Consider the following 26,693-nt stretch of genomic DNA (forward strand, 5'->3'; position numbering starts at 1 on the left):
AGGAGGAATGGTTTGGAAACAGAAGTTCACAGATAAACTTCACTAATTCTTTAAAAAAAAATCAGCACCTCTTAATTCCTAGGTTAATGTCAGTCACTGACTATAGTGTACAATCCATGGAGGTGGCTCAGTTCTCTCTTCTAACCCAGCCAGTACATTGCCTGGCACCCAGCAGACGCTCATTCAAACTAAGTAATTAATAAGACAATTTATTCATTCAACAGATTTTACTAATTATTTTCCAAGTCTTTTACAATCTTAATGCCACCCTCCCAAAATAACAGTATGTCTCTCAAAATCTAATAAACTCTAAAGAACCAAAATGTATATGATATTTAAAAATATAAATACTTAAAAAATTTAAGACTATAAAAATTCAAAGAATCACATCATCTGCCAGGTAAGTGTGTCAACCTGGAAAAGTAATTGATTTATTTTTAAAAACAGGTCTTAAGAAAGTTGATTTTCTTAAGTTATGTTATTTTCTTACATGGCTTCCAACTCATTTCATATAGTAAGTTCTAGTCCACAGCAAAGGCAAAAACTTGCCAATCTATCTCAATAGAAATATTAGCCTGTTTACTTGGAAATCTACGACAAAAAGTTTAAGCCATTTTAAAAAGAATATGAAATTGTGTTTGCTCCTATAATGCAATGAAATCTAGAATCCTTCACTTGACAAAAATCTCTTGTTGAAAAGATATACCAAGAGAGATTTATGTATAAAAGAATTTGTAATAACTATTTTACATGTGTGGTGCCTTTAAAACTGGATTTGAAGACTCAGTAAGTTATTAATACTAAATAAAAAAACAAAAACAATGGCCAAAACAGGAAAGATTGAGAGTACCTGGTAAAAGTTGTTTGATCAGATATGTCAGTATTCCTAGGTAGCTCCAATACCTTGTTGTGGACATGAACAACGTGTAGCTTACTTGATCTCTTAGAGACAAAGCAAGGGAAGACAGGAGTTGGAAGTCAACAGATTCACCATATGAATCAAAATGAAACAATCTGAACACCGCTGCCTCTACCCCACCACAATGTAGCACCGTCAGGTTCAGATTGAACAGACTCGAGTCTGCTTCCAACACAGCACACTCTACTTCACTGAGTCACTGGCAGGGACCCCGGCACCTGAGTAGACTGAGGTGCTGGAGACCCGCTGCTGACGGCCTGCGGGGGCACGGCAGCCGGTTCCATCTTGCTAATGTGAGTGATGAATCGAAGACGGAGTTTTAAAGCCGGTTTTAAATTACAGATAATCTTTTCAACCTAAAAAACAAAAGCACATTAAAACATTTTCACCAGAGAAGTTCAATTTCCCACTTTTAAAGAGGTGACTTACACATTTCCTGAGACAATAAACCAGGGGGTGGAACAGGTGGATGAGAAGTTTCTCTCAAAGTTTGTGTTTTAACAGAAGCAGATAAAACTGTTTCTTTCTTACCTGAAAAAAGCATGTGTTGTCCCTCACACACATATTATATATATGTACATTTGTGTATGTGTATCTGTCTATATATGCATACACTTAACAGAAACATACACCCTCCTGCCAAAAGCTGGTACAGTTTACACTGGGGGTTCTACACATCCACCAAGGGACTCATCCTTTTAAAATGCCATCTTTACACAAAGCACCATTACATTTCAAAGACCTTTGAATAACTCAGGTTCAAAACATTTATCTATACAGTTAACTTTTTTTGGTTTTGATTTACACCTGGAATTCAAACTAAATTATATTAGACTTACTCTTACTTAAAATGCTTTAAAGAAATAAAAAGATCAAGTAGTTCCATAGCTTTCTTAGCTTTACTTATATATTCTTGGATCTTACCAGGAAAGATCAGTCCATTAAAAGTCCTTTCTTTCTGTATTCCCTTGTGTCAAAGTTTCTTAGGCTCAAAAATAAGGAATAAGCTAAAGAAAACATTTCTGTATTGGTTTCCACTTGACAATCCTGCGGAGGTGTAAAGGAGTCAACACCCTCCCTACTCCATGTCACCAGCTTCAAAGAGTGAATCCTGAAGACGAGGATTTACATGCTTACATGTATCAATGTATATTCCTTTCCCATTAGAGAGAAATAACATTAAAGTATGGAGAGGAGGTCACTTAACTTCACCTATTTGCCCTCTCTCCACTCTTCTAAAAGAGCTGAGATTCTAGTGACCACAGACAGGAAACTCAGGATTTAAAGAGGTATTTAAGGGGGTTCTTTCCACTTGGAGACAGCCCTCCCAGGGAGTGGCTCTTTATATGCTGAGTCACAACTTAACTTCAACTTCACAAGTGTGCATGTCTTTTAAAGTGACACAGAACAAATTTAATACCTATGCCAAATGGCAACCCCCTACCACTCAAACAGTTAGGATATAATTAATCCCTTAGGACGTTAAAAAAATTCAAGTTCAGCACCCTCAGTTTTTAAATACACTTCGTTAGTTATTCTCCCGACCCTCCTGGTTTTAATCTTGTAGTCACGCTGCATTTTGTCTTATGTCCTCACACTGTACCCTAATCACTGTGGGGAAAAACAGGCTCTGCTTCACTCACAACACAAGGCCTCTCTGATCTTTTCAGTAGCCACGCTGACGAGTTTACTATTAATAACTCCTCAGGTCATTTTCATATGTTTCGTTGCAAATGTCAAGGGGGGAAAGCGTGAGAAATTATAATAGGTATTTTTTTTTTTAATTGGCAGACGATTGCTTTACAATGTTGTGGTTTCTGCCATACAAGGTGAATCAACTATAAGTATACGTATGTCCCCTCATGTGTAAGTTTTCAAAACTAAATATCACTGAAAAATAATTAAAGTGAACTTACTTGTTCTTTTACACTGTCACCAGTAAACATATACTTCATATGATACAGGAAGTCACAGATGGGATCCATGTAGTTTAAGTGGGTGCTACACTGGTCTACATTCAGCAACATGTCATAAAATGCTACACCAATCTGTTTAACAAATAAAATTATTTAAATGGTCAAAAATGGTTCAGTCATGATGCAGCTGGTCTCCATGACAAGAACAGCAGAGAGGGTAACATCCTTGCTGAGGCACTGTCACTATCACACAAACCTCTATGTACATGAGTGATACGAAACTGCTTGCATTTATAATGGAATTCAGAGTGCTACCAACTGACCCCAAATAGGGATTAAATACACTTTCTCTCCCTAATTTAAAATTTAAAATTAAGAGATAGAGAACCTCTTTTCTGGAAACCATTTCTCAATTTCTGGGATACTTGGCAGTCTCAGGGAGCCTATATACTGTACCTTCTTAGTTCCATTGGGTGTCTCACACTTCAAGGTTCTATCTTTGGTGCATTCTCTTTTCTCTACACTTCTGTTATAGGGGATCAACTTTAGTCATTCCCATGACTTTGACGAATTCCTCGTACTATAGTGCACATGCTCAAATGCACTTCTCCATCTTTAGCTTTCTTCTCAGCCGTGATGATGAGTATTTTCCCCTGCATCTCCAGTTCAGCACATCCCACACCAAACTCATAGCCATACTAAGTTATGCAGACGCTAAGGCCTTAAGCATTGCTCTTAGATCCTGCTAAACTGATTTTCCTACTAATGGTAATGATATACAGTTTGGAAAACACTAGGAAAGAAACCTTAATATACTTTTTAGAACTTAATCTTACCATCAAAAACCCAGATTAAATTTTACCTCTATCATACATCGAGTTCTCTCTTGCTGAAATCTTTGTAAAAATGGTCCCACAAGGTGGTACACATAAAGCAACTGGAACTCAGTCTTCACTATAGGAAGAAGTACTTCAGTGAGAAATCTAAAATTTAAAGATCAAAATAAAAAATTTCTTGTGATTTTAAATCAGTGAAATTGTTTGAATTTTGTTAATATAGCCTATCCTAGTATTTGCAAAATCTGTAATTTTTTTTAAAGTTTATTTTAATTCTGGTAACATTTCTAATTAATCTCACACCTCCCACTAGCTCTTATTTTCATTTGATTATTGAAACAATTTACTTCAGATTTAGGAGTTATTCCTAATAGTACAATTACTGAATGATGGAATGTGAATTATTTGAAATAAAAAGAGAATAATCAACTAATATAAAGGCCATTCTCAAGAAATTTAAATCTAACTAATACAATTATACAGTCAAAAATAATAATCAGAAGATAGGCTAGTATCAGGTATGTAGTGCAAAAGGCAAATTTTGCGATATATTCTGGAAAAATCATGCATTTGATTAAGCCCATTGAAATGGTAAAGGAAAACTGAATACCAGATTATTACTTATACATACAAATTAATTTTCTTCAATTAATTCTGACATAAAGGAGGCTTTCTGATACCCAGAAACTACTTAAGACTTTTACTGTGTAAGCTGTTCCACTGAATCAGGTATATACCCCAGGTGTACAAGAGATTAAAAAGCAAAAACAAAATAAGTCAAATGTTTTTAGGCAATCATAATACCTACTTGGGAATGAGAGAAAGCTGCCCGATGCTGGAGTGGTGCCACACTGCATGTGCCAGAGCTAACGTGTAGCTACAGCTCATCTCAGAGTAGGACTGATGACAAGCGGTGAAATCGAAGAGCCGGAACGGATAGCCGACCCACTCTGTCTCAGATGTCAAGCTGGGACTGCTGATAACACTCACTATTCGATCGTGAAGGACAATCCAATACGGCTCCTTTAAAACCAAGAAAAAGCCTGAAGAAAAACACCATTTCGCTAGTAATCCACTCCATATCCAGTATTCTACTCCAAAAGCCTAAAATAATAGCACTTTCTCATTCTTTAATGTTTTCTATTTATCCAGCTTGGGTGGCTTCACAATGAGTCAAATTACGTCAATAACAACCTGGGGAGAAGCGTCTGTGAGTTAAGAGTGCTCCAGACATGAGTCTGTCCAGTTAACTTAATAGCTGATATTTACTACATGGTAAATTGACTTTATCTATACTTACTATACAGGTAATGCTGGTACACAATTATAATTCACAAATATGTAAATATTTTGGAGGAGTGTAAGGAAAAAGTGATTCATAAAGATGCATAATCAAACAAGTTTGGAAAGCACAGCTTTAGACAATATTACTGACACTCAAAGATGTCAGACATCTGTGTGGTGCTGACTAGATATGTGTGGAGGTCACAGAGGGAGACACTGCATGAGTGGAGAAGGTATAGAAGGCTTCGCTGAAAAAGCAAGCCCTAAGTTAGCAAAGAATGAGTAGGCTTTAGGGAAGGTAACAGAAGGAAAAGCATCCTGGTATATTCTCTTAGATGGCAGAAGTACCAGAAAAATGTCTCAACAAGCATCATTTGCAGGAGGAAAGGATAAATTAGAGATACCAATGGAACATTTCATGCAAAGATGAGCTCAATAAAGGACAGAAATGGTATGGACTTAACAAAAGCAGGAGATATTAAGAAGAGGTGGCAAGAATACACAGAAGAACTGTACCAAAAAGATCTTCACAACCCAGATAATCACGATGGGGTGATCACTCACCTAGAGCCAGACATCCTGGAATGGGAGGTCAAGTGGGCCTTAGGAAGCATCATTACGAACAAAGCTAGTGGAGGTGATGGAATTCCAGTTGAGCTATTTCGAATCCTAAAAGATGATGCTGTGAAAGTGCTGCACTCAATATGCTAGCAAATTTGGAAAACTCAGCAGTGGCCACAGGACTGGAAAAGGTCAGTTTTCATTCCAATCCCAAAGAAAGGAAATGCCAAAGACTGCTCAAACTACTGCACAATTGCACTCATCTCACATGCTAGAAAAGTAATGCTCAAAATTCTCCAAGCCAGGCTTTAACAATATGTGAACCGTGAACTTCCAGATGTTCAAGCTGGTTTTAGAAAGGCAGAAGAACCAGAGATTAAATTGCCAACATCTGCTGGATCATCGAAAATCAAGAGAGTTCGAGAAAAACATCAATTTCTGCTTTATTGACTATGCCAAAACCTTTGACTGTGTGGATCACAATAAACTGTGGAAAATTCTGAAAAAGATTTCCTCTTGAGAAATCTGTATGCAGGTCAGGAAGCAACAGTTAGTAGAAGACCTGGAACAACAGACTGGTTCCAAATAGGAAAAGGAGTATGTCAAGGCTGTATATTGTTAGCGTGCTTATTCAGCTTACATGCAGAGTACATCATGAGAAACACTGGGCTGGATGAAGCATAAGGTGGAATCAAGATTGCCAGGAGAAATATCAATAACCTCAGATATGTAGATGACACCACCCTTATGGCAGAAAGCAAAGAAGAACTAAGAGCTTCTTGATGAAAGTGAAAGAGGAGAGCGAAAAGTTGGCTTAAAGCTCAACATTCAGAACACAAAGATCATGTCATCTGGTCCTATCACTTCATGGCAAACAAATGGAGAAACAGTGGAAACAATGGCTGACTTTATTTTTTGGGACTCCGAAATCACTGCAGATGGTTACTGCAGCCATGAAATTAAAATGCTTACTCCTTGGAAGGAAAGTTATGACCAACCTAGACAGTATATTAAAAAACAGAGACATTACTTTGCCAACAAAGGTCCATCTAGTCAAGGCTATGGTTTTTCCAGTAGTCATGTATGGATGTGAGAGTTGAAGTGTGAAGAAAGCTGAGCACCAAAGAATTGATGCTTTTGCACTATGGTGCAAGGGACTCTTGAGAGTCCCTTGGACTGCAAGGAGATCCATCCAGTTCATCCTAAGGGAAATTAGTCCTGAATATTCATTGGAAGGACTGATGCTGAAGCTGAAACTCCAATACTTTGGCCACCTGATGCGAAGAGCTGACTCATTTGAAAAGACCCTGATGCTGGGAAAGATTGAAGGCAGGAGGAGAAGGGGATGCCAGAGGATGAGATCTGAGTAAACTCCAGAAGTTGGTGATGGATAGGGAGGCCTGGCATGCTGCAGTCCATGGGGTTGCAAAGAGTTGGACACGACTGAGCAACTGAACTGAACTGAACTGAAAGGATCTAGATACATAATATGTTAAGGGGTCAAAAATAGATCAGATTTTAATTGGAAAACTAAGGTTGGATAGGAGTGGGACCAAGGGATGCAGGGACCCATAGTCAGGTAGGTTTATTTAGATCTGATGCAAAAGAGTATAATAATAATAATAATATTAAAAATAATAATAATATAAAAATAATAATAAAGTGAAAAAAAAATGAAACATTCATTAGTTGCATGATGACCTTGTTTAAATTACAATGATTAACTTACTGGTAGGGCAGTGATGATCAATCCAATGGCATTCATCCATGCCGTAATGTTCTCTCTTGGCACTAAAGGCTGACTATTAGTTGGGAAAAAGAACAAAAAGGTGAAATTATAAAAAGATTTTATATGGTTGCCACTGTATCTTACTTTGAGAATATATATAATTTGGGGGCTGACAACAATGGGTTTTTAGTGGGTAAAAATATAAACAAAAGCTAAGTAAGGCTTCTCAATTTTTTCAATTTTCTTCTTTAACAATGGTTGCTGAGCTGAAAGACTATTTCACTACTTTACATTTATTCTCCAATCATTATCCCCTACTTTATATTGGCCTTTAAGAAGAAAATCTTGAAAGACTGTCTTTAGGGAGAAGTTAACATTATTCCTAAGTTAAATGTCAAACAGCTAATAAAGAGTAGAAGAAGGAACAAACCCAGGTTTTCTGGCTGTTCAGAGCTCATTCGATTTCACCTTTATCACTAGGACAAGATCTGGAACCTAAAGATAGTCACTATTCAATGTGCCCTGGCCTTGGGACAACGGGTGTGTCTCATAGCTCCAAATAAAATATCATCCTCTTAAACACTGAATCTTATGGCATGAAACAGGATACACACCTCTTCAGGACAACATTTAGAAGAGCATTTCCAACATCCTGGCCGGAAACAGCCAAGGCCATGAGTTCCACACAAGTAACATGCAGTGCGTGGGCAGCGGGGTTGGGAAACTCATTGAACCTCCAGTCACAGTTTGGGAATGGACCAGGAGATTTGCCAGCCATCGGTGCAGACGATTAAAGCAATAACTGGTTGATAATTCTGAGATTAAAGGCTCCTGTTTATATAGTGCTTTATAGCTTTCAAAGGTTCAATACGTAAATATTTCATTTGATTATCAATATATCTGATTATGAGCCCTCAATAAGTGATTTATTGGAGAGCTTAAGAGGCAAATAATACAAACTGAATACAAATAAATCTGACATGTGTTGATAGCAACCATGTGATCAGCCACAGGTATCAATGACTGGTCTTCTATAAGTGGGTTCTTATTACTGTGACATGACAGCTGTAGATGCAACCAAGGTATTCGAAGGCTTTATCAACCTATTTTCTTTTAGTTGTAGGAAAGTTAATAAGAACATTACTTTCTCATGAGTAGCTCTTTTACTTCAGGAAGGAATTCCCGTGTAGGAAAATTAAATCAGGCCTATATATGTAAAACTACTCTATTTAGAAAATAGAGTGGCATAGTGTATAGATATATTAAGTATAGTGGGTTAATAATTTAAAACAGAAGTAAAGAAAGAAAACACCAATATAGAATCTTTTTCACTACAAAAAAATGTTTTACTATTATCTACTAATGTTTTAAAAATTATTCAGGGATTTATTTAAAGCAACAAAGTTCTATGTTCTCCACAGAACAAATGCATGTACTATAATACATAGTATATTTATTTAGGAATGTTTTTCTTTGAAACAAATCTCTTCTCTAAGGTTTTTTTTTTTTTTTAAATTTCTGCCTATCTGGCATGCTGCTGATTTAAGACTTTAAAACTGTTGCAGAAATAAAAATTAAAAAATAAAATGTTCTAAAAAACTGAAGTCTTAGAATATATAAAAACTTTGGAATATTTAAAATGACAATATATGTTCACACAAATCAACATACAGTTATTTCTGAAGAGTCTGGAAAATCACAATAAAAAGGATATTATCTACTAGTCTGCCAATCAATTTGCAGTAGTAAGAGTCGTCTGGGACCCAGGGATTGTCTTCTCGTGCATTCATAGCATTTTTCAGGTAAGTGTCACTTAGACACCAGCCCTGTGGTCGGTTATCCTTGAGCGACCCAATGATTGCATGGACAAGTTTTCGTTTGAGACTTTCACGATTTCTCAGGTGCATTTCATAATAATGCAGAGTATTGTACAAATAAGTCACTGGACGATCTGCCAAGAAGAAAACAGATCACTACAATGTTTTCCTGGTTACTGACAACTGAAAAACTGATCTATTCTCAAGAATGCCAAAAAATAGCTCAGAAGATTATAAAACTATTACACATGTTAGGCAATTCCATATAATGGCTATTTTTATTTTAGGACAAGGCAGAAGGCTTCTAACAACATACACAGCTTCTACTGAAGGATATGCATCACATTTAGATGTAGCAATTCCACTCCTGGAAATTTTCCTGCAAAAATGATGTATGTGCAAGTAATGTAGCTGCAGCCTGTTTATACTAGCAAAAGATTAGAATAGCCTACATGATGAAAACAGACTGGTTAAGTTAATCATGGCATGTATGAAGCAGCTTTGTATACAAGATAATCAACTGTAAAACCTTATGAAGGTTAATAAAAAATAATGTGTATATTTGTGAAAAAAAAAAAAAAAAACTACCAACCCCAGAATATTTAAGGTAGGATACACAAGAAACTGGTAACAGTGACTGCCTACAGGGAAAGAAAGGAGGAGATACAAGAATAAGCTAGAGGACAGGGGTGGGACTGACCACTTTCACTGCATCAGGTGCATATATTACCCAATCCGAAAAGAAGAGTGTTTTTAAAGGAAAGCTCCCTTGACCTTCATATCTACTCTGCAGTCCTAAAATGCAATTCAGATTTCTGCTATGAAGGGAGATACCTTAGATCAAGCACTAAGAACTGCCTCCCCACCAACTCCCATCACCCCGCCAGATAAATACTCTCTATCCCCCTACCGTGGCTGCTCCAGGACTTCCATGTTCTGTTGCTGACTTCACTGTTCTCGGTTACCAGACTCAAAACTTTAGAGTTGTCCTTGATTTCTTTCTTTCGATATTCTCCCCATAACTGGTCAACCAAGCTCAATTCCTACTCTTGACTCTCTCTCCCTTCCTTCTCATTTTTGGTGTCACCATACTTGTTTAGATGCTAACTGACACGTCTTTGAAACGGCTTCCTCCTTCCAAGACATGCTGCTACTAGAACTGGACTTCTAAAATAATGCTTTCCATACCATGACTTTACTCAGGAACTTCTAGTTAATTCTCCATTATCTGTAGGTTATAATACCAGAACTTCTCAGCCTGGCATTTACAGTGATGAATTGCCAGGTACAATTTAGCCCAATGAGGCAACTGTTTTAAAAAAAAGGCCTTGTTTTTAATTCCTCCATGATTTTTCCAAAAGATTTCTCCTGCCTATTTTGCTCTCTTCTCCTTTTTGTTTATAAAAATCACATACATTATAGTTCAAACCCTACCCATCCAAGAAGCTTGCCAAGACCCATTTAGTTCACAGAAATATCTGTCTGTTCTGAACTAATACTTCTCTCTTTCTGTACTGATTTGATAATTAATCACATGATACATAAAATAAGGCATATTACTTATTTTTGCTATAATTTACCTATTGATATTTTTACCTTGTCTATTTTATACATCAGGGTATCATCACATAGCACTTTTCCTGAAAATGCTTTTATTAAAAATTATTAAAATAAAACCTTTATAACTATTATTATCCATATGATCATGTTCAGTCTACTTCTGTCTATAGAGAGCTTAGATGGAATTAAAATTTGAAAAAGCTCACCATGAAATTTATATAAGCCTCCCAGGTGATCTAGTAGAGTCTCCAATGATTTGGATACCGGGAGCAACTCTAAAAACCTGTGGATTACTATATCAAACACTGGGAGGAATCGGAGACACACATTTCCAAAATAGATGGGCAGATATGGAGACTGTATCGGCACAGGAGGATCAACCTGCTCCGCCAGGCCCTCAAAATAGAGCTTCTCCGGGTATTTCTGTGGAAGTGAGGAAATGGTAAATGTTTAGGGCATCTTTTTAAATTTTCTTAAAAAAAAAAAAAAAAAAAAAAAGAACAACTAAATAAACCTGTCATTTTTCAAACAATATAAAACCGTGTTTGCTCCGGCAATGCAATGAAATCTAGAGTCCTTAACAAAAATTTCTATTCTCCTAAAGATATACCAAAAGAGATTTACATATGAAAGGACTGGGTTTAACTCTTCATTTTCTATTGTAAGTACCGACATCCACTAAAACTGTAGTTTCAATTTGTTCTTAACATTAGAGAGACTCTAGAACCTTGAGAAAGTTCAGGCAGCTAAGTCACTTCTACACAGACTGGAGAGAAAAGGACAGACCTGCAGAGAAAGCAGCCGAGTCAATCAGCCAAAGACCTAAAGTCTGGCCTTAAAAAGGATGAAGCGAAGCACTAATTTTAATTAGTACCTTGTGATAATTCATGTGCTTGGTGTGCCAGTCATTCTGTAGCCAGTGTTCTGGGGAATTTTCCTTCACAAAGTCACTTACTCGATTTCTAAAATCATTTGGCTTGAGTAACAGCAACTGAATTATGAAATAACAAACCTGGGCTTCATTCCCTTCGTGGCTACGCATGGCCTTTGGAGAAAAACAGAACAATTAAATGAAAATGACCAACCTATGCAAAAGCAAGGCTCCAAAGAGCCTAAATTTGAAAATAGTAAAATCTCACAATTAGAACTTTATTGTATAATCCACCCCAAAATAATTGTTCAGCATTCCCCAAACATGCCTGACCCCTTTTTGCCTAGTTTTGGCTCTCACCTGGAATATCCATCTTTATGTTTTGAAATTTAGCCCTCTCTTCAAGACCCATCACCTAAGTAGATGTGATCTTTCAGGGCTGCCTGGTAATACTTTCCCTACACCTCTAACTTATTCTTTTATTTACGGATTCATAGACTTATTTCCCTTACTAGACTCTAACCATCTTTATATCTATGCTCTAGAGCTGAGAGGTGAATGTTAAGCACTTAAACCCTTCAAATATTATTACTATAGTATTAAAACATGTAGCAGTTTCCAGCCTGATTCAGTGATTTTTCTTAAAATTTGGCCTGAAATAGACATCAAAGTCAGGAGAGAAAAAACCACTTGGAAAATACTGGGTGACTGTAAGAAGCATTCAGTTTCTCATATATATTATGGGTACCAAAGTATACGTAAATGATTATCAGCACTCTGAAAAAAACCTCAATGACTTTTCTTTTTTTACTACTTCCTGCCTCTTCTAGGAGTTTTTCAGAATCATTTCAGAGCATTGCAAAGCCAGGACCACATCTGTCTTTCTTATTTCTATACCTTCTGTACATACAACATAGTAGATATTCAATACATGCTTACTGAATGGATGAATAAAGAAACTGGGGAATCTTTAATTCCTTAGGGAACTGATAGCAATGCATGATATACAATATAAATTCATTAAATCTTTAAAAACAATATGGGGCTTCCCTGGTAGCTCAGCTGGTAAAGAATCCACCTGCAATAAAGGAGACCCCAGTTTTATTTCTGGGTCAGGAAGATCCCCTGGAGAAGGAATAGGCTACCTACTCTAGTATTCTTGGGCTTCCCTGGTGGCTCAGATAGTAAAGAATCTGCCTGCAATGCAGGAGACTTGGGTTCGATCCCTAAGTTAGGAAGATCCCCTGGGGAAGGGAAAGGCTACCCATTCCAGTATTCTGGCCTGGAGAATTCCATGGACTGTATAGTCCATGGGGTAGCAAAGTGTCAGACACGACTGAGCAACTTTTACTTTACTAGGAACAACATAGAGCAGATCAGCACAAGATCCATTAGTCATTAACACTGATCCAAAGAGAATGAGACTGCTTAGAAATCTGTTCTTAAGTAAGTGTATTCTTACCAGGCAGAGAATTAATCTGTCCAGTGTAACAATGTTGTACTTCCATACCATATCATTAAGAATTTCAATGCATTTGTTGAGTTGCTGACCTCCAGCTGACGTAGAGAACTCGTATACCAGGAAATCTGCAAATGTTCTCACATGGACTACTAAGGCCCTGGCTCCAATTCTCTCCAGTACTCTGGAAAGCAGAGAGTAAAAAATAAATTACACTGCTGTATAGTATAATGGACTGACAAAGGGAATGCACATCTAGGTTTTCGACTTACCTAAAGCCAATCTGATTAATATGATCTGTTTCCAGGAGCATTTTCCAGAGCAGACAAAGGAAGAGAGGAGGAGAACGTTGTGCAGAAAAGTGGGTGATGATGTCATTTTCGTTGGTCATTGACTTCCACTTCCTATACTCCTCCTCCACATTTTTTTTCAGATTAAAACGACTCTCCTGAGGTACATTATTTTGTTTAAAGAATGCCTACAAGGAAGATCAGAAGTTTATTTTAATGGCTATAGTGAAAAGGGTACTAGCTGCAGAATCAAGAAACCAGTTTCAGGCTTGACTCTAACACTAATAAATTCCATGTGCCCTCAAGTAACTCAGTAATCAAGGCCTAAATTTCTATATTGGGAAAATACAAAGGCTTTGATTGGATTATCAGTAAGATTCCTTTCCTAGATTTTCTAAACAGAAATTCCAAGCAAACCTGAATTCAAACTTTCTTCAGTCATCTGTTGATACTTCTGCTCATCTTTGAAAAAAGAGAAAAAGAAAAAGATACGTATGTACTCTTCCATTACATATTTTAATATCTCTATGAGGAAAATCCATTACACTAGTCAGGTGGTTCTCAGAGTATGGTCCCCAGACCATCAGTATTAGCATGACCTCAGACCTGTAAGAAATATGAATTCTTGGGTCCCATCTCAGACTTAATGAATGAGAAGCTCTGCAGCTGGAGTCTAGGAATCTAGCTAAACCACCTCTCCAGGGGATTCTGATAAGTTTGAGACCTACTGTTCCAGTCCTATTAGAAGTAGAAAACAGATGTTTACTATGCTTAAAATTTTCTCTGAAAATTAGAAGACAGATGAGGTTTTCCTTTCTCCATATTATAATAGCCAAGTTTATAGCTTTTCTCTCTTGTGTGATTAAAAAAACAAAACCTGTCAAATGTACATGTGTGCATTCTGTGAAGCCCCACTACGTTGTGTTTCTCCCCATTACTGTTCAATGAGAAAGAAAGAATTGTTTAGGTCATGTGTTACATCTCACAAGATTCTAAAACTGTTAACTAATAAGATGAAGCCATAACAATTACAGTTTTAGAGACACATCCGGTCCTTTAATAGGACAAGGAACAACTCAAGAGATTTTGGGAGTAATAGCAAAGAGTTACAAAAAAAGAAATAAAAGCTAATTTTCTTTGGATGTCATCAAGACTCTCCAGAATAACACAATACATGGGAAGACTGATTTCATATACTGTACATTCAATATATAATTCAAAACAAAATTACCTGTAGTGGGCCTGGAAAACAACTAAGAGTGTGTGAAGCCCAATTATGAGGAGTAAAACTCATGATGGTCTGAAGTATGTCTTTACACCAAGTTCCCTGAATTGAATCAGAGCCTGTAAAAAAATCTAACACAAACAAATAAATGTAACCCAGATATAAAAGATCATGTCCATAATTCATAGATGATATTACAGAAAAAGTTACAAGTTTGTACAGTCAGAGAATTTCACTGCAGAGCATTCACCACTTAACTAGTAATCACATCAGCAAATAATGAAGATAACTAGTGAAAAAAATATGAAAGACATTTGGTACCTTTTTTTTTTTAAGATTACAGAACATCAGTGATGTAACAGTGATACAGGCCCACCACGGCTGCTCATTTAATTCACTCCTGACAGTGAGGTATTATCACTTTACTGAGCCAAGGAAATAGAACTGTTAAAGTATAGCAGATTTCTTTTCTGGTGATTGAAACACCTATAGTCTATAATCCTCTAAATCAAAGAGGTTTCTTTATGTAAAATAAGACAGTATACACAAATGTATTTGAGGTTGCTAAATTCAGTAACTATTTCTCTAAAATAGCCATTCTCTAAGTGTGGTCTGCACACTTTGTGGGTTCCCAATATCTTTTAAGAATTTGATGAGGTCAACACTATTAAAATAATAATAATAATAATAATACTAAGATACCATTGGCCTTTTTCCCATGTTGAAATGTGCACTGATGGTGCAAAAGCAATGGTTGGGTAACACTGCTGGCCGTTGGAACAAATCAAACAGTGGTACCAAATTATACTCATAGCCATTGTAATCTATACCACAACACACTCTTAGCAGGAAAAAAACTGCCGGTTTCACTTAAGACTACCTCTGATAAAATTGTAAAAAAGATTATGTCTCAGCCCTTAAGTACATCTGTTTGTAACATCTTGTGTGATAAAATGGAAGTATGCATAAGGTGCTCCAGCTACATATTAAAGTATGAAGGTTATCTTGAGGAAAAATACCTTGTGATTGAATATTGAGTCAAATTAGCTCTTTTGTCATGGAATCCCAATTTTACTTGAAAGAACATATAGTTTTTCAGATTTGGGCATTAGGCAGATATTTTTCTTGAAAATTAAAAAAGGGAGCCTCTAACTTTAAGAAGAACAAATAACTGTATCTTTCACCAATGATAAAATTTGACCTTTCAAGCGAAAATCTGAATTTTGGAAAACTTGTATCCACTACCACAAGCCTAATAGCTTTCTAAAACTTAAGACTTTTCCTAATGAAATTTGTAGCAAGGTTAAAAAATATAATTTTATGATACTGTATAATGAAATGTGTCAACATTTATAAATCTACCTACGTAATCCAGTAAATCAATGTTTTCCAAAAAACCAACCCATAAGGTTAAAATATGCATGAACACAAAATCCAGTAAATGTACAAAATAGATCACTGGATTATAATGTGACAGAGTACAGAGTTCCCTGATAGGACTTTGGATTCTATATTGCAATGAAAATTTAAGAAATGACCAATTATTCAATTTTGTGTAATATTAAAGCAGATTCATAACTAGCTGAAAAAGCTATTTGAAATACTCTTTCCCTTCCCAACCTCATATCTATGTGAAACCATAGTGTTTTCTTTTTTTTACTTACTTCTTCTAAAATAACATCTATAATGGGTGGAATGTAAGAGAATTCAGCTATGTTCCTTTATACCAGACATTAAATTCAGCTATATTCCTTTACACCAAAAATTACACTATTTATGTTTACATGCAATAGGCTTTTTATTGTTATTTTAAAATGAGTCAGATCTTAAAAAGTCCTACTGTAATACCTAAAAAAGCAAATATCATAGATATGATCCATATAAACAGAAAATGTTTGGAATTTTAATCATTATTATTATTATTTTTGAGTATAATGTGGTCCCTGAGACCAAAAAGCTCAGGAACCATGACTTTAAAATGATGTCAGACAACTAAAAACTGATGTTCAACCAAGTTAAAATGGTAGTACAGAAGAACTTGCTTTAATGACTGAAATGGTAACGATAACCAAACAACAACTGGTTTTTCTGGATACAAGTGAGGAGAATCTTCTCATATGTTACCCCCACCCCCAGGCCAGCAGTCAGGAGACACAGCACCCTCTGACACATCTGTTTCTGGGGCTGGTGGCTGCATGGTCACTGTACCTGTTACGTGAGTTGCTCTAGCTAAGGTCAGTATCAAGGCACGGTTCAGTTCTTCGGATTCCGCTGAGAGCACTGTCTTGGGATCACTGAGGAAGCGTGTAAACTGCGGCTGTACTTCTGAGCTACCCAGTGCTGTTATAAGCCTGAGTGCAGTGCTCTCAACACTGCAAAGTGGGAGAACAAACACAATCATGAAGAAGTTAAGCTGCATATAAACTCAGAACTCTAGAATTAAATGCGATTCTAGGTTAATCACAATGGGGAAACATGCAAACTATAAATTTCTCTTCTTCGAGTAAAAACAAACTCTTTTGTGTGAAAACAAGCTTTGCTTAACTTGTTTTTAAAAATCTGAGGTGTCAAATTTAATAGTAAAAATCACCCGACATTTTTACCCATTTGAAAAAGACAGCGTGTAGCTTTAAGGACTAAAAAAAAATCTCACCGGGATACACAGCGTTTCAAAAATGACATCTCAAAAAATTTGGAATATATTTTCAATTAGAGCAAAATCAAAATAACATGATACTTTAACCATAATCTAAATAAGCACTAAGTTAAAACACAATGTCAAAGGTCGTGGAAGTACTTGTTCTCAGTCCAAATTCCCCAAGCAATGATTCAACTATCTTAGTGGGTTTCTATTTAAGAAGTTGAACTCTACTTTTTCTATACTGGAAATAAAACACTCCAGAAGCAGAGGAATTTTATGACAGTGAATGTTATAAGGTAATGGATTAAGTTTGCCATCTCAAACAAATTTTCTAACAAATCCAAGGAAAGACAGTCTCCAGTGAGCTCACCAGAGATGGAGCTGGTTCTGGTTTGTTTGTGCAACTGCAGCCAAAGTATGAAGATGACTTAGGAGCTGAACTCTGTAATGGGGCTGAATGTGGTGCATCCGGTAGCTGAACATCTCAAGAAGAGTGTGCAAGATACCCCAAGCGTGAGATTTAAAAACAGTTGGCAGAAGCTGACCTTGAAGAAGAAGAAAATTTAAGACACCAATCAGTAAAAGCTATGAATTAAAAAATAATTAAAGAAAAGTCACATTGAGTAAACTCTATGCAAAGATTTTGATCATGAACACACACACATGCAAACACATAGATACACACATATATTTCCCCAATTTTCTCCATAATTTGTACTTTAATTATAAGGAAGAGGACTTCCTTGGTGGCTCAGCTGGTAAAGAATCCGCCTGCAATGCAGGAGACCTGGGTTTGATCCCCTGGAGAAGGGAAGATCCCCTGGAGAAGGGGATGGCTACCCACTTCTGGCCTGGAGAATTCCATGGACTGTATAGTCCATGGGGTCGCAAAGAGTTGGACACAACTGAGCGACTTTCATTTTCACTTTGTAAGGAAGAAAATTCAGATTCTTATTGTAACACCAAGTTTGCATTTTTCTTTGGAATTTGAAAAATGATAGTCAAGTTCATCTGTGAAAGTAAAGAGCCAGGAAATGGGAAAAAATTACTCTAGCCTTCTTCATGTCTTCATTTATTTTTATTTAGTTATCGTTTAAATTATTTTAATAAAGTTAATGTTCCCAACCTTTCAAAGCTTGAGGATCATTTTTTAATATACAAATTATATCATAACCCATTCCTTTTTGCTAAGAAAGCTTAATTTGACTTTCAATTATCTGGAAAGAAGAGTAACCATGGTTAAAATGATACCGCATTGGTAAAAAATTAGAATTACTGCAAATCAGAAAAACACTTTCATATTAGAAAGTGTTTATTATTTAGAACTGCATAATAACTAACAGACATTATAATGCAGGAATTGAATTGTAATGCAATTGAATTGTTATTACATTGAATTGCACTGAATTGTAATGCAATGCAGGAACATGCCTTCCGTATTGCCAGTCAGACCTGGGAACTTACTGCTGTCCGGGGGCAAACCAGTAAGCCAGCCAAATGGGGTCATGGGTTTTTATGATTACAGACAGGTCTGTCCTGTCCTGTTTACTACATCCCAAGCACCTAGTACAACTGCATGCCCCACCCCCGACCCCCACTTTTTAACCACAACTTTTAAAAAATGTATCCCATTCCCTTGACCCTCTGTGAGGGTCTTATCCCTCTTTTTTGCTCTATTTTTCTCTAAGATTTATTTATTTTATATTTCAGTTACATACACTTTTTGTCATTTTCCTCATTAGTAGGTGATCTCTACGATGAGAGTGACTTCTGCACACTTCTATATTCTTAGAAACTAGAAAAGTGTATCTTGAATGAACAAAAAAGGTTAATGGTTATAAAACACCAGAAAGTCTTGTCTTACTGATAAATCCTTTGATGCCCAAAGATTCTATTTCCATATAGACCAGTAAACGGCTGTAAGTTTCCACTAGGGCTGGAGCCAAGGCCACACTGGACTTTGCATGAGCAAGTTTTATCACTCTGGTAGCAATGCTGTGGATAAGGCTGAGGAGAAACAATAACATAAAATAAAACAAAATAAAAATCCAGATTTTTAACATAAATACAGGGATTAGTCTACTTATAGGGAACTTGGTATAAATCTGAACTTTCAGCTGAAATGAATCAGCTTTTTTTGGTCATTTAGGTTATGCAGGACATATGGTAGTGATGCATTGTATAACCTGAGACTGACTCTGGTTTCCATGTTGCTTTCAACCTGCATCAGGGTCTCTCTGTTCACCAAACAGCAAAATTTGGGTACAACTCATAATGGAATAAAGAAGCTGTGATACATATATACAATGGAATATTCCTCATCCATAAAAGGGAACACATTTGGGTCAGTTCTAATGAGGTGGATGAACCTAGAACCTATTATGCAGAGTGAAGTAAGTCAGAAAGAGAAAGACAAATATCGTAGTGTATATGTATGGAATCTAGAAAGATGGTACCGATGAATTGATTGGCAGGGTAGCAATGGAGAAAGAGACATAGAGAACAGACTTATGGACACAGGGCAGGGGAAGGAGAGAGTGAGATGTATGGAGAGGGTAACATGGAAACTTACATCACCATATGTAAAAGAGACAGCCAATGAGAATTTGCTGTATGACTTGGGGAATTCAAACAGGGACTCTGTATCAACTCAGAGGCATAGGATGGGGAAGGAAATGGGAGGAAGGTTCAAGACAGAGGTGACATATGTATACCAATGGCTGATTCATGCTGATATTTGACAGAAAACAACAGAATTCTGTAAAGCAATTATCCTTTGATTAAAAAATAAATCTTTAAAAAAATACTACGTTTGAATGGTTTTAGGCTGTTTTTCTTTCCCAAATATGTAACTAAAACCATTTAAGAAATTATTTTTTGTTACAGAACCACTTAACAAATAGCTGCAAAATCCAAATATTAATTAACAGGATTACCTATTAATATAAGGTATTAATAGGGCTATATTCAACTCCATCCATACGCCAGTAAAGTGCATGTATGATTCTAGCACATTTACCGTCTGAAAAACAGAGTGGCTTTTCTAGAACCAATGCTGTCCCCCACTGCAGGCCCCCACACACATTCTCTTTGACCTATGCAGTGTTTGAAGCTTGAGTCAATATTTAATGGCTGAAAGTCTACAAATAAAAATCTGGATTTCTAGCCCTTTACAAAAAGCATTTAGAAGAACTAACTACATTAGTATGCAGTTTAACATAATGGAAATTAGCCCAAGTGGCAGTACTGTGAGTTGAGCCCCACACACTCCCGTCATTCACAATCCCTCTCTATACACAAGCTTCCTGGCACACTGTTACCTGACTTGCCTGCATGCAGCACCAGGCACCACTCAGTCACATCATCAGCTTAGCTCCTGGGGGCACTTGGAGCCTTTTCTGTCTTTTAGAAACCATAAATGTCAATTCTAAAAGCACCCCTATATATATAGTCAATACAAGAAAGGTATTACAGGTTTTGCATCCCTGGACGCAGTAATACTATTTCTAGCAAATTATTTAATAAAAATGGAATTATGGGTAGGTGCACAGACAGCCAAAAAGATAATCTTCATAGCGTTTTTTATAACACTAAGACACTGCAAATAATTTCAGTATCCAACAATATGCAATATAGACCTAAAAAAAGACGTCTATGTAGCAATTAAACCAGATGGTTCTGAAGAGCACTAGCCCTAAAAAGATGTTTAATTAAAAAATGAAAATAAACAGGTATTTAATAAAGTTGGATACAACTTAGCAACTGAACAACAATGAGAAAAAGGTGGCCATAAATAGTACTGTAGTTAAGAGCAGATTTTGAAAAAAAACAAAAAAACCCCTATAAATTCATATATATACACATAGAAAAAGGACTCAGAATACATATATATAAATGTAATTTTACAATGCTTATTTTTCAAGGAGGGATTATAGCAATTATTTTCATTTTCTTTGGGCTTATATGTATATTCTCAAATTCCTATAATAAACAATACCATTTTCGTTATAGAATAAACCTAAAGGTTTTTTAAAATATATCTGACCATCAAATATACACACCTAATTGTGAAATCAAGTCTTTACTACACTGATGTCAATTCCCTGACATAAAACCAAACAAATAAAAAGAATATACCTCATTTTGGCATGAACTGTCAGTGAATCCAGGAGGTTCATTGGTAAGGGCGTAATAGATCCTGAAGCCAAACAGCTCGTTCCAGGAAGTGGTATCCTCATAATTCCATTTCCATAAATAGTTTCCACCAGAGCTCCCATAGGTAATGTAAAACATTCTGAATTTGTAGAGTATGCATTACATAGCAGGGCGATCTTATAGTCATTCATTTGTAAACTCTTATTTCTAAGACTCTGCTGCAGGAACCTAAAATTTCAAGTTCCATTAAATAGAGAAAAATGAAAATAAATTCCAGAAAGGTAATCTGCATTGTATTTTTTAAAATAAAAGTTTAACTTCATGCAAGAGTTTGAGCAAGCTCTGGGAGATGGTAAAGGACAGAGAAGCCTGGCGGGCTATTGTCTATGGGGTCACCAAGAGTTGGACATGACTGAGCGACTGAACAAATATACTATCTTTATTCCTATAGATATCATAGTTTCTGCCAAATGAGTGCTGACACACAAAAGGTTTAAGAAGTATTTCAGAAAGAATGTTAGCAGTTAAAAGTGAACAATGAATGGTTATTTGTTACTAAGATTCAGATAATGAAGAAATAAGTCACAGATTCATGAACTAGGCTTCCATCTATTATCTACTTGCTTAAGTACATTTAAATGACTTCATTACAGACGTCACTAAGGAAAAATGGTTAAGGGGTATCATACAATGAAAGTCAAATGAAATGTGAAATCTGACTACCCTAAAGTCTCCTATGAAGAGATCTGACAGTCTTTTTCAGAAGGTCTAGGTGGGAATTAACACCCTTGATGGAAGCCCAGTCCTATCTAAAAAAGTGTGTCCTTTTGGGTAATCACAGCTTTGGAAATGATGTAAGGGAACATGCCAGCCAGATCAGTTCAGTCAATCCTGGCAGTCCAGGGAGTGAGTGATATCTTAATCAGGATCAAATCTAAGATATTCTGAAACATTTTTACATAGTTTTGGAAATTAAGTATTTTAACTAAGATAAAATACATAAAAGCAAAAATAGACCTGAAAATTAAAAAAAATATATATATATATATCCCCATACATATAAACAGGATTGGTTAATCTTCTAATTGCTTTCTGCTGCAGGTATTGATTAGGTTCTCTTAGTTATAATGTACACATTAAATATTTATCCTTATCTCCAGTGGATGTTGGAAGATTTTCATATATCATATAAATACTGAGACAATTATCATTAGCCTTCAACCCACTATTAAGTTAAAAAAATGAACTGTCAAGCTACAAACAACTTACTCATGGTGAAGCTTTAGGGAGTGAGGTATTGGAATCTGTAGTTTGGAGTTGTCATTTTGTGCTTTTCTGTTGAGGTGAATCCAAATGCAGGTCATGGCAAAGGCATGAGTTGACTGGGGTTTGTTAATGTCAGGAACTGGGATAAACTAAAAAAGAACAATTTGCATATTTTAAGGAAGAGTAGAATGAACTAATTATATATATTATAGTAATCCATTTCTGCTATACTTCTTTTTAAAATATCCTGTATTAATTTAGCTCCAGTCATCCTTTGTTCAATAATACAAATCAGAAGATCTAATAGCTATCAAATATTGAAACAAAAGATTGCTTTTACTTTCCAAGAAAATAAGAGAAATTCACAGGTGCTTAGTCAAGCTTTTCCCATTGTCACAGAGCATTTACAATCATTCAATTTTTATTCTTTAAAATTTAAACACATCATATGAAAAAATTAATTGCATCATTATTTTACTGTGATAAATATGAATAGAGAATTTCTAAGAGTCACATGTATGCTTTTCAACAACATGTAAGAGATAAGCAATCTAAATGAGCAGCATCAGACATACTGTAGGGTGAAATGACATAGATGTCTGGAATTCGCTTTAGAATTATCCAGCATTAGGAAAAACAAGATGAGAAGGAAAGATGAAATAAGAATATTTCTTGGTGATGGGTACAGAAGAGTTTCTTTTTTTAATTTACTCTACATTTGGTGCATTTTAAAATTTCCATAATAAAATGTTCCTAAAAGATGGCAATCATCAATACATACCATATTTCAAACATCTTATATAATAAGCACTAGTGTGACATTGGAGAAGGAAATGGCAACCCACTCCAGTATTCTTGCCTGGAAAATTCCGTGGATGAAGGAACCTCATGGGGTCACAAAGAGTCAGACATGACAGCGACTTTACTAGTGTGACATACTCAATTAGCAAACAACCAAAAAAAAAAAAAACATTAACAGATACTGATGTTTTTGGTCCTTAAATGTGTATATATTAAAACAGTTTCACGCTCTTAAAAAATTATAAACCTTTTTAAAATATAGAGAAAGAGTTTGCTATACTAGATGTTTGACTGTGATCTGACTGTGATTAAAATAAACTTCAGAAACAATCTAGTTAAATTTCTTCATTTTACATAGAAATGAACTAATGTCAGGAGAGACTGAATGTCCATCCCATGGTTACAGCTATTACAAAAACTGGGAAAAGAACCATGTTTCCATTTTTCAAGTCCAGTGCTCTTTTCACAAAATGACACTAACATTCTTAAACATAAACTAGACATAATTCTAATCACACTAGCCAAACTTACTTCTTTTTCTGGGTACAGAAGGTCAAAGAGCTTCATGACAGGAAGAAAATCAGCTAGCGCATTTTTCTGAATACTTCCAGAGATGAATTGCAAGAGAACCCACATAAGATGATCTCTGCCTTTAATCAGTCCTCGCCCTGCCAACTGTAAAAGGTATTTAAATGCACATCTACAGTCAAAGAAACAGATATATAAAGTTTAAAGAAAAAAAAAAAGAGAGAGAAATCTTGTTCTTAGAAAGTTAGCATCTAGCTTTGGCATTTACTGATTACTTTGTCTCTACTCGAGGCACACCCAGCAAAGCTTTTAAAATTAATATTGCTTCTCCCTGATCTCCAAAACAACTATGCTTATCAAAAATGAAATGTTTTAGACATAAAGTCGAGTATGTGTGCACGAGAATCAAGTTTAATATGAGAATATTAAAAAAATACTGCATCAAAACACAAGGAGTCTGGGGTGGGAGGTGGGAGGGAGGTTCACGAGGGAGGGAACATATGTACACCTATGGCTGCTTCATGTTGATATATGGCAGAAACCAACACAACATTGCAAAGCAATCATTCTCCAATTAAAAACAGATAAATTAAAAAAATACCAGAGTTTATAATTATTATAACAAAAAGGTTAGATTTATTTATTTTTAACCCTTCAAGGACTGGTTATCAAAAATACTTTTCCTGGTATTTTCCTATAGATTGTAACAGAAACCAGTGGTGGTGATAGGGGTGGTAAGTACGTGGTGGTCAAAAGGATTTTAACAACTCTTATGAAAAATTTCCCCAAGATAATCCAGGCTATCAAGATGTTACAGACATAACAACACTTATTTTATTCCCACTCCCACTCAATGCAGATAAAGCCCTATGCCTAAAGCCAACCCTTCCCACACACTTGCTCTTCCACTCGTATTCTCTATTTTGGATTCACTGTCCTCCTCTTTCATTCACTGCCAAAGCAGAAACCAGTGAGTGATCCTAGATTCCTGTTACTCTCTCTGTCACCTATTGCCATCAAGTCCTATTAATATACTTCCCAGCCTACCTGGTTTCTGGCTCCTCCTCTTTTCTGGTTTAGGCCCTCAGCCTCTCTCACCCAGACCACTGCAACAGCGCCCTTACTAGTTTCTTGGCCTCTGATTTTGGCTTCATTCATCTCTACATCACTGTCTTCCCATATGTGATGCTTAGCAGTAATTTTTCCAGCTTGTATCTGATGATGTCTTTCCGTTCCTCATTTACTTCCCAAAGTAAATTTAAATCCTTAGAACAAACACAGGGGCATATAAAGGTCTCCATGTCTGGTCTTACTTTTCTGCTTTCCTCATCTCACCAACACTTTCCCTTCTATGGTTTTCTTTCATGTTTTCACACATTTCTGCCTCTTTCTAAACGATCATTTTATTGCCATGGAAACACTTTCCTATCTTTTTCCCCTTGGCAAATTTCTACTTGTCTTTCAACTAATAGTTTCAAGCCCCCTTTGATAAAGCCACTCTTGGGTGTCTTTAACACAGACTTTTCTCTTTCATTTCTATTGCAAGGAAACATGCTTCCGTTATTATTATAATCCAATTGTTTATACCTACGTCTTCTCACCAGTAAGGAGCTCTTTAAGGGTACTACATTAGTGCCTTTTCATTTTGTATCTCCTGGTCCTGGCACTGTGAATATGTGCAATAAATAACTGAATCAAGTTTTTACAGTGACAAGAAAGTGAAAAGTGAAGAAACCATAAGAGCACTGAACAGAAGAGAAATCAGAGCTCAGAACTTCTGCTCACTAGATACACCCGTCTAAAATATACTAATCAACAGGTGAAGTGGCTCTGAAAAAGGGTGTGTACTTACCTTCTGATGAAGAGAAAGGACCATATGTGGGAAACTTGCAAACTGGAAAAGCACAAAGAAAATGAGCTGACTCGAGAGATGCTGCCAGAGGAGTTGGCTTGTTCCCCCATCGTCAAACTTCTCCTCGGTCTCAGATCGCTCCATGGCATAAACCACCAGATCCACCAACTGGTCCTCCAGCACAGGGCAGCGCTGCTTGTGCTGTAGGGCAGAGATTAAATACAGTATTCCAAAAGCCTCCCAGTTAGTTTCAGAAGTTACCAGTTAATGGGTATTCATTGTAACAAAGAGGCCAAGAAGCATGGAATGAAGTTGAACTTAGAAAGTTAAGGCTAGGTTTAGTCCATTAAAGCTGCATCATGTTATAATATCACAGAGGATGAATTTCATAAAAAATTAGTTTTCAGGTCTCACCTAAAACAGGCTTCCCATTAACTTTTGACTTTTACTCCAGACATCATTGTTACAGAATGACAGAGGGAACTACACAGTAGAAAATTCTGTTATTTATTTCTTGAACAAAGATCATTTTAAAGATATATGAAATGGTGATAACAGCATTAATGTTGTAATCTAATTCAAAATATGAAAACCCTGGATTTCCAGGAATCACATGTTATGACAATAGAGTGAACAAAGCAATGTGTGATCTATTTACTTAAAAGTAGTCACACTGGTTTACATTAGCTTTAAATACAGAGGTATATCTAAATATTCAATGTCTATGTTTCAATGTGTGGTACTTATTTGATACTGAAATGGAAACTTCCTCCATTATAAAAAAAAAGGAGACCTCAAAGTTAAAGCTATGTTCTTCCCTCTTAGAAGTCAAACATTATGCAGCTTTAATTTTAAATTAGATTATTTTAAAATCTAAAACAAGAAAAAGAATTGAGTTTAAACACTAAAAATGAAAATGCAACTTCCCTTTCTAGAGGCAAAAAGGTTTATGCTTTTTAAAGTGATTCAAAAGCTTTTATCAA

General features: G+C 36.0%; 1 protein-coding gene across 3 annotated transcripts in view; it reads right to left on the reverse strand.

Annotated features, from left to right (window-relative positions):
* The window catches only part of MED23 (mediator complex subunit 23), a 42,337-nt gene continuing 15,856 nt past the window's right edge, over positions 213–26,693 (reverse strand). For 2 of the 3 annotated variants that reach the window (XM_005684755.3, XM_005684754.3), the window contains 19 exons: positions 25,711–25,911; positions 23,862–24,005; positions 22,533–22,678; positions 21,246–21,491; positions 18,973–19,115; positions 17,479–17,653; positions 16,676–16,839; positions 14,474–14,598; positions 13,225–13,430; positions 12,956–13,136; positions 11,497–11,667; positions 10,829–11,045; positions 8,960–9,196; positions 7,860–8,025; positions 7,246–7,318; positions 4,480–4,694; positions 3,698–3,818; positions 2,836–2,967; positions 213–1,275 (listed from right to left, as the gene is read on the reverse strand). In XM_005684755.3, the coding sequence (XP_005684812.1) occupies positions 1,108–1,275; positions 2,836–2,967; positions 3,698–3,818; positions 4,480–4,694; positions 7,246–7,318; positions 7,860–8,025; positions 8,960–9,196; positions 10,829–11,045; positions 11,497–11,667; positions 12,956–13,136; positions 13,225–13,430; positions 14,474–14,598; positions 16,676–16,839; positions 17,479–17,653; positions 18,973–19,115; positions 21,246–21,491; positions 22,533–22,678; positions 23,862–24,005; positions 25,711–25,911 (3,231 nt within the window). In that variant the 3' untranslated portion in view covers positions 213–1,107. The remainder of the gene's footprint in view (positions 1,276–2,835; positions 2,968–3,697; positions 3,819–4,479; positions 4,695–7,245; positions 7,319–7,859; positions 8,026–8,959; positions 9,197–10,828; positions 11,046–11,496; positions 11,668–12,955; positions 13,137–13,224; positions 13,431–14,473; positions 14,599–16,675; positions 16,840–17,478; positions 17,654–18,972; positions 19,116–21,245; positions 21,492–22,532; positions 22,679–23,861; positions 24,006–25,710; positions 25,912–26,693) is intronic. The other variant, XM_018053224.1, reaches the window with a different exon arrangement.

Source organism: Capra hircus, chromosome 9 (assembly GCF_001704415.2).
Source record: "Capra hircus breed San Clemente chromosome 9, ASM170441v1, whole genome shotgun sequence".
NCBI lineage: Eukaryota > Metazoa > Chordata > Mammalia > Artiodactyla > Bovidae > Capra > Capra hircus.